Source organism: Zophobas morio, unplaced genomic scaffold (assembly GCF_036711695.1).
Source record: "Zophobas morio isolate AGI-343-1 ecotype UQ-CSIRO unplaced genomic scaffold, CSIRO_AGI_Zmor_V1 ptg000035l, whole genome shotgun sequence".
NCBI lineage: Eukaryota > Metazoa > Arthropoda > Insecta > Coleoptera > Tenebrionidae > Zophobas > Zophobas morio.
The window spans coordinates 48,838-57,725 of record NW_026972140.1 but is presented as its reverse complement, the minus strand read 5'-3'; the positions used below and the strand labels follow the sequence as shown (position 1 = coordinate 57,725).

Sequence of the window (8,888 nt, the reverse complement as noted above, 5' to 3'; positions counted from 1 at the left end):
TTTCCCGATTTTAATTTTTTAATGTGTTTCAATTTTTCCATTTTTGGAATTTTCGATTTCTCATATCTCAATTTTCCAATTTTAAAAATTTTTCGATTTCTCGATTTTTAAGTTTTCGCTATCTCAATTTTAAACATCGCAATTTTGGGAATTTTTCCTTTATTTTTTAAATGTTTCTTTGGATTTTATAATTTTTTGTTTATTCAATTTTTTACATTTTCAATCTTTGATTTTTTAAGTTCCTGATTTCCGATTTTTTTATTTTTCGAAGCTTTCATTTTGTACTTTTTCAGTTTTACAATTTTTCTATTTTATAATTTTTAGATTTTGTTTATTCGAAAAGTTAAAAACTCGAAAAAATGAAAAATTGAAACAATGAAAAACTAAAAACCGAGAAACTTAAAAATCTAAAAAAATGAATGAATCGAAGAATGGGAAAGAAGAAAAACCATTCGAATTGAAAAATTGGAAAATCCAAGAATTGTAAAATCGAAAAATTATAGAATCTTGAAAACTGTAAAGTCCAAACACTGTGAGATTCAAACACCGAAAAATTGAAAAACTCCAAAAACGAAAAACTGAAAAAGTGAACAACTTTAAAAATTATAATTTATTAGGAGTGTTACATAATTAAAATGAAAACTAGAAAAACTGCAAATGAAAAATTAAAGAAACGGAAAATTGAAAGCCGAAAATTGAAAAAATAAAGAAAATTAAAAACCCACACGAAAATTGCAAATCGAAAAATTGACGAAATTAAAAACTGAAAACTCGTGAAATTTGCAAACTCTAAAATTTGAAACATCTAAAAGTTGGAAAATCAAAAACTGAAAAATCGAGAAATCGAAAATTTTCAAAACTGAAAAATCGAAATTTGGAAAATCGAAAAACCGAGGAATTCAAACTGAAAAAAGATCGAGAATTCAAGATGTCGAAAAATCTAAATATCTAAAATTTAAAAAATAGAAAAATTACAATAACGAAAAATTTAACATTAAAAAAAAAACACAAAATTAAAAGGTCGAAAAATCGAGAAATCGAGAAATGGATAAATGAAAATTTAGAAAAACCAAAGATTGAAAAGCATAAAAAAATTAAAATCGAGAAATCCGAACGTAAAAAAAAATAAAATCGAAAAATTGAAAAATTTTAAATTTAAAAATTCGAAAACTTGAAAAACCGAAAAACCGAAGAAATGAAAAACTAAAAAATCGACAAATTGAAAAATCTCAAAACTGAAAAGTCGAAAAATTGAAAAACCCAAAAATCGATTTCCGGTAAGTCGAAAAATTAAAATTTAAAAAGTTGAAAAATGAAAATATCAAAAAACTGGAAAATATAAGACATTCTCAAAATTGAAATGTTGAAAAATTGAGAAATCGAAAACTTGAAAAATCCAGAAATCGAAAAAAAGAACGAAAAGTAAAAACATTTTAAAATCGAAAAAACGAATAATTGAGATGTAAGAAATCGAAAATTCCAAAATCGAAAAATTGGAATACACGTTAAAAAGATTAAAATCGGGAGATCGAAGCATAACAAAACATAAATCGAAAAATGGAGAATTTTAAAAATCTAAAAACTTGAAGAAATAAAAAATTGAAAAACGGAAAAGCCGAGAAATCGAAATTTAAAAAATGAGACATCAAAAGATCCGAGAAATGGAGAAATCGAAATAGCCCGAAATCGAAAAACCGGAAAATTTAAACCTGAAATACATATTTAAACTTAAAAAAAAACGATAAATCAAAATATTCAAAATTCAAAAAATCAGAAATTTAAAAAATCGAAACATCGAGAAATCGAAATATCAAAAAAGTGAAAAATTTTAAATTAAAAAATTGGAGACATTGAAAAATCCCAAAATTGGAACAACGAAAACTTCAAAAATCGGTAAATTCGAAAGAGGAAAAATCGAAAAATCAAAGAATTGATTAATAGAGAAATTGAGAAATGTTAAAATGAAAATTTAAAAAAGGCAAAAATTGAAAAATCGTAAAACTAAAATATCGAAAAATTAAGTAAACTAAAAATCGAGAAATCAAGAAATCGAAAAATTGTAATTCAATTTTGTTTTATTTTTCCACAAAAATTTCGATGTCGAAGATAAAAATTCAACACGGATTCATAAACCATAGATACACTGTTATTTTTTTTTAATTTATATAACATTTATTTGACAAAACTGTAGAACTGAAGAAACGAAAAATAGAAACATTGAAAAACTAAAAATCGAGAAAAAATTAAAGAATCAAAGAACGAATTAAATCGAAAAATGTAAAGTCCAAAAACTAACATTCAAAGATCGAAAAATTAAAAAATTCCAAAAACGAAAAATTGAAAAAGTGAACAACTCTAATAAAAATTATAATTATTACATATCTAAAATGAAAACTAGAAATCCTGCAAATCAAAAATTGAAGAAACGAAAAATTGAAAACAAAAAAAATTGAAAAATACAAAAACTGGAATAAATAAGGGGTGGGTAGGCGGGGCTACCAGCTTAGCTCTAGAAAAAAGTTAAATTCAGCCCTGCCCATTTTCTTTCTCTATTTCACTGACTTATGTAAATAGTAAAAATCATATAAAGTAGACACAATGAGATACAATTATAAACGCCGCCCCGCTTCTCCGAGCCAATGAAATGATTGATTAAAGTGGAGTTTTTGGGAGTAGAAGCGGAATTTTCTTTTCACACTGATTTTATTAAAAGTGTCCGCCATTTTTCCTTTTCCACTTGTCATTTTTTGACATTTATCATTTATTTGTGGTTTAATCACAGACATGCAAAATGTTTTCCAGGGATGACTGGATTGCAAATAATGTTGCTCGCCAGCTCGCCCACTATTTCCAATATCTTTGGTTTGGGAGTGTTAGTTTTAATGTTTAGTACACGAAAAAGTGTGGTTAGGTTACATCATTCCGGTTCTACCATAGATTAATATAGATGCGACATACAGTCTGATTTTACAAAACCACCCTTATTGACATTGGAGTCCTCAACCGCCAAAGGCAAGCGCCAAATTTAAATAGTAGATGCCAATAAAAAAACTTGTTTCACTACAACTTGTCGCCTGAGAACTTGTTTGATCTACAGACCAGAGCGCGCTCAGGCCAATGTCGACTCTAAAATCGAGATATCTAATAATCGAAAAATCGAAACCTTAAAAAATCGTAAAACCGAAACATTGAAAAATTGAAATATCGAAGAACTGAAAATCGAAAAAATGTAAAATTCAAAAATCTAAAATTTAAAAATCGAATAACGAAAAATTGAGAAATCGAAACTCCCAAATTTAAAAAGTCGGATAACTGAAAAATCGAAACATCGAAAAACTGAAAAATCGAAAAATCAAAAGATCAAGAAATCATGGAGTCGAAAAGTCGAAGAATTGAGAAACCGAAATAGGCCTAAATCAAAAAATCGAAAAGTTAAAAATTGAACGATTTATAAATTGACAATCAAAATATCGGAAAATCCAAATCTCGATAAATCGAGAAATCAAAAAACTTAAAATTCGAAAAATTGAAAAATTGAGAGATTGAATGATCAAAAGAACGAGAAATCGAAAAGTGATGAAGTCGAAAAATTGAAAAATAGAGAAATCGACAAACAAAAAGTTAAAAGTTGAAAAATTGGAAAAGCGGAAAAATAAAAAAAAACGAAAAAATGGAAAACTGGAAAAAATGAGAAACCGAAATAGGCCAAAATAAAAAATTGAAAAACTGATAAATCGAAAACCTGAACAATCAAATCTCGATAAATCGGGACTCAAAAATTAACAAATCGAAAAATTGAAAAACAGAACAGCTAAAACCAGGAAGTCGAAAAATCGAAAGACTAAAAAATATTGAAAAACTAAAATATCAAAAGACTGAACAATCTAAAATTTAAAAATCCAAAAATTCAAAAATCGAAAAAGTAAAACACATCGAAAAATCCAGAAGTCAAAAATAGAAAAACCGAGAATTGAAATATTGAAAAATCCTAAAACTGAAAAATCGAAAAATCAAAAAAGTGAAGTCGAAAAATAGAAACCTCAAAAAATCGAAAAATTGAAAATTCAAAAACCTGAAAAATAAAAAAAATAAAGAATTGATGAACAGAAAAATCGAAGCACTCGAAGGTCAAGAAATAGGAAAATCAAAGCATCGATTTATTGAAAAATCTAAAAATTGGGAGTTTATAAAAGTCAAATTTGAAAAATTAAAAAATCGAAAATTTGACAAAATGACATGTGAAAAACAGAAAATCTAAAACCGGGTAGTCGAAAAATCAAAAGATTAAGAAATGGAAACATTCGAAAACTTGAAAAATTGAAATATCGCAGAACTGAAATGAAAAATCGACAAATCGAAAAATCTAAAACTTTAAAAATTAAAAAATCTAAAATTTGAAAATCGAAAAATTGAAAAATCGAAAAAGTAAAAAAATCGACGCATCGAAAAATCCAGGAGTCAAAAATCGAAAAGTCGAAAAATCAAAATATTGAAAAATCCCGAAACTGAATCGAAAAACTGAAAAATGAAAGAAAAACTGAAAAATGGGAAAACCTGAAAAATCCGAAAACTGAAATATCCAAAAACTGCGAACCTAAAAAGTCAAAAAATTGAGCAATCGAAAAATCCATAAAGTGGAGTCGAAACCTTAAAAAATCGAAAAATTTAAAATTCAAAAAGCTGAAAAATCAAAAAATTAAAGAATTGAAGAACAGAAAAATCGAAACACTCGAAGGTCAAGAAATGGGAAAATCAAAACATGGATTAATTGAAAAATCGAAAAATTGAGAGTTTATAAAAGTCAAATTTGAAAAATTAAAAAATCGAAAATTTGACAAAATGACATGTGAAAAACAGAAAATCTAAAACCGCGAATTCGAAAAATGAAAAGATTAAGAAATCGAAACATTTGAAAAATTCGAAAACTTGAAAAATTGAAATATCGCCGAACTGAAATGAAAAATGGAGAAATCGAAAAATCTAAAACTTTAAAAATAAAAAAAATCTAAAATTTAAAAATCGAAAAATCGAAAAAGTAAAACAATCGACACATCGAAAAATCCAGGAGTCAAAAATCGAAAAGTCGAAGAATCAAAATATTGAAAAATCCCAAAACTGAGATATCGAAAAACTGAAAAATGAAAGAAAAACTGAAAAATCAGAAAACCTGATAAATCCGAAAACTGAAATATCCAAAAACTGAGAACCTAAAAAGTCAAAAAATTGAGCAATCGAAAAATCCATAAAGTGAAGTCGAAAAATCGAAACTTAAAAAAAACTAAAAAATGAAAAATCAAAAACCTGAAAAATCGAAAAATTAAAGAATTGAACAGGAATATCGAATCCCTCGAAAGTCAAGAAATGGGAAAATGAAACCATCGATTAATTGAAAAATCGAAAAATTAACAGTTTATAAATGTCAAATTTGAAAAATTGAAAAATCGAATATTTGAAAAAACGACAACTGAAAAACAGAAAATCTAAAACCGGAAAGTCGAAAAATCGAAAGATTAAGAAATCGAAACATTTGAAAAATTGAAATATGGAAGAGCTAAAATGAAAAATCGAGAAATAGAAAAATCTAAAATTTTAAATATTGAAAAATTACAATACAAAAAAATTGAGAAATCTAAAATTTAAAGATCGAAAAAGCAAAAAGTCGACACATCGAAAAATCCAGAAGTCAAAAATGGAAAAGTCGAAGAACAGAAATATTGGAAAATCCCAAAACTGAAATATCGAAAAACTGAAAAATGAAAGAAAAACTGACGAATCGAAAAACTGAAAAGTCCCAAAACTGAAATATCCAAAAACTGACAATCTAAAGAATCTAAAAATTGAATAATCAAAAATTTGCAAAATCGTAAGATCGAAAAATTGAATAATAAGTAAACTGAAAAATCCTAAAACTGGAATGTCGAAAAACTGAGAAAATAAAAAATTGAAAAATTGAGAAATCGAAAAATCAAAAAAGTGAAGTTGAAAAATCGAAACCTGAAAAAATAGAAAAATTGAAAAACCAAAAAACCTAAAAAATCAATTAATTGAAAAATCGACAAATAAAGAATTTATAAAAGTCAAAAATTGAAAAATCGAAATATTTAAAAATCGTAAAATTGAAGAGAAAAACTGAAAACCGAGAAATTGAAAAATTGAGATATTAAAAATTAAATAATAAATAGGAGTAAACTGAAAAGTCCCCAAACTAAAATTTCGAAAAACTGAGAATTCGAAAGTTGAAACAGCAAGACATTATAGGTTAGAATGTGTATCAGATCACGGATCGTGGCTTATAAATCAAATCGTTTCCGAACGCTTAGAGTCGACATTGGCTTGAGTGCGTTCTGGTCTGTAGATCAAACAAGTTCTCAGACGACGAACTGTAATTCGTGTGATCTGAATGAAAGTCAAGGAAACAGTAAGCAGCTTGTAATATTCTGGTAAATCTAGTGTCAATTTATCGAAACTAAAACGCGTCGTTAAAAATATTATTACATTTTTTCTAGTTAATTTTATTCTCAGTTAGAAACGAACACTGTTGCCAACATAAGTCAAGGAGTCAACAACCGTCAATTAATTTAAACTATGACGCTTCTCTATGTTCTCTGGTTCTACCATGGAGGAATATAATTTTTTCCTCCATGGGTTCTACGTTGACAGCTGTCATTGATTAAATTTTGGGGTTAAATATCTGAAAGCACAAAAAAACTAATGTCTACTTGATGGCAACCTACTGTTCCCGCGACACAGGCGTACCAACACAGACAAAGCAAGAGAGGGGGCTTTTGTGGAGAGGGATTTGTCTATGGGTACCAACCTAAACATAAAATTCAAGTGCCACAGATGAGCGTGGGCGTAAAATAAACTCAGTCTCTACCAAATGCAATTTAGTTTTTTTCTAACTAGTAAATTTTGATTTTTTTTCCATTAATTGCTTCTTCTGAATTGGTAATTCTAAATGGAGCTTTATCTTTAATATTTTTGAACTTCAAAATATTCAGTTACAGCGTTCTCTTTTAACTTAAACTATAATTTTAAAAATACATAAGAAAGGACTTTACACAAGTAAGTAAAAGCATCAGTCCCTTAATAAAAATATTTTATAAAAATTCCATATATATTTTATAAACACACAGACAGACATACACGTGAACATGTTACAGTAATGAAAGAATGCCACGAAATAAATAAAAACTAAAAACCACATACAAAACCCATAAAAATTTGGCTTAAACTGACTCGATCACCTAAAATGGCAAAAACTTAACCGATTTTGGGAAAAACTAGGAACGAAATTTCCAATCAAGTCCGATATGTAAACCGACACACAAAAACCGTACAACAAATTCTCCACAAGTCAGTCAGTGCGACAGCTTGATCTCCACGTTGTCTCCGTTCGAGCTGACCACCGTGTTCTTGCGGTCCAGCGAGTCCTCCTTCCTCCGGTGGCTCCGCCTGTTCTTCGAGTGCTCGTTGCTCAAGCTCGTGCTCTGCGTCTTGTTGCCGAGACTCGACGACCGCGACGTCAGGCTGCTCTGGCTCTCGTGCAGGCGCTTGCGCTCCCACGTCGCCGCCCCCTCGTCGGCCGCCGCCGCCGCCGAGTCCGAGTGGCTGGACTTGGAGCCGTGGGCGGGCCGGTGGCCGTCCACCTTGAAGTAGGCACCGTTGGAGGTCCCGTTCTGCTTCCAGACGCGCAGGCGGTGGCTGATCTCGGCGAAGCTGGGGCGCCGGATGGACAGCTCGGCCCAGCACTCCACCATGAGGGCGTAGCAGTAGCCGGGGCAGGCGTCGGGGCACGGCAGAAGCTTGCGGGACCGGATCATGTTGATCACCTCCTGGTTGTTGTAGCCGTAGTAGGGCTGGAGGCCGTAGCTGTAGATCTCCCAGAGGACGACGCCGTACGACCAGACGTCGCTCTCGGTGGTGAACTTGCCGTAGAGGATGGACTCGGGGGGCATCCAGCGCACGGGGAGGAGGGATTTTGATTGGACTCTGGAATGCAGAGGTGGTTTTAGGTTTTAGATTCGTTGTAGTGGCAGCATTTATTAGTGTAGTAAATCGAGAAATTGAAGAATCGAAACATTGAAAAGTCGAGAAATCAGAAAATAATAGCATCAATTAATCGAGAAATTGAGAAAAATTGAAAATAGAATAATCGAAAACTGAAAATTCAAAATTTGAAAAACTAAGAAATTGAAAAATCGAAACACAGAAGGTCGAGAAAACATGAAATTGGAAAATCAAAACATCGATAAATCGAGAAATTGGGAAATCAAAAAGCTTTAAAACTCCAACAATTGAAAAACCAAAAATTCAAAATTCGAAAAGACAAACATGAAAAATCGAGAAACTTAAAAATATAAAAGTCGAAAAATTTAAAAAATCGGAAATACCGGGATGTTAAAACATTAAATATCAAAATATCGTAAAATCGAAAAACCTAAAATTTAAAAAATTTAAAAATAAAAATGCCGAAAAATTGAAAAATTAAAAAATCTAAAAATTGTGAAATAAAAAATAAAAAAAAATTTAAATATTAAAATATCAAGAAAATCGAGAAATCTAAAAATCTAAAAATCAAAATATCAAGAAATCGTAAAATCGAGAAATGTAGAATTAAAAAACCAGCAGAATTGAAAAACAAAAATATTGAAGAATTGAAAACTGGGACATCAACGAAAAATTTAGAAATCGAAGTAAAAAGTTGAAGAATTAAGAAATTTATAATTCGAAAAATCAAAAACCTGAAAAATTGAAGAATCGAAAGGCCGAAAAATCGAAACATTGAAAAGTCAAGAAAACAAGAAATTGGGCAATGAAAACATCTATAAACAGAGAAACTGAGAAATCAAAAAGCTTTAAAACTCGAAAAATTAAAAATTGAAAAA

The 8,888-nt window shown here is 29.6% G+C and overlaps 1 protein-coding gene across 1 annotated transcript in view; it reads right to left on the bottom strand.

Moving 5' to 3' along the window:
- Positions 1–7,098: 7,098 nt before the first annotated feature.
- LOC135139825 (tyrosine-protein kinase transmembrane receptor Ror-like) overlaps positions 7,099–8,888 on the bottom strand; it is a 41,043-nt gene continuing 39,253 nt past the window's right edge. Inside the window, exon 10 of the mRNA XM_064070172.1 lies at positions 7,099–7,992. Coding sequence (XP_063926242.1) covers positions 7,362–7,992 — 631 coding nt within the window. The 3' untranslated portion in view covers positions 7,099–7,361. The remainder of the gene's footprint in view (positions 7,993–8,888) is intronic.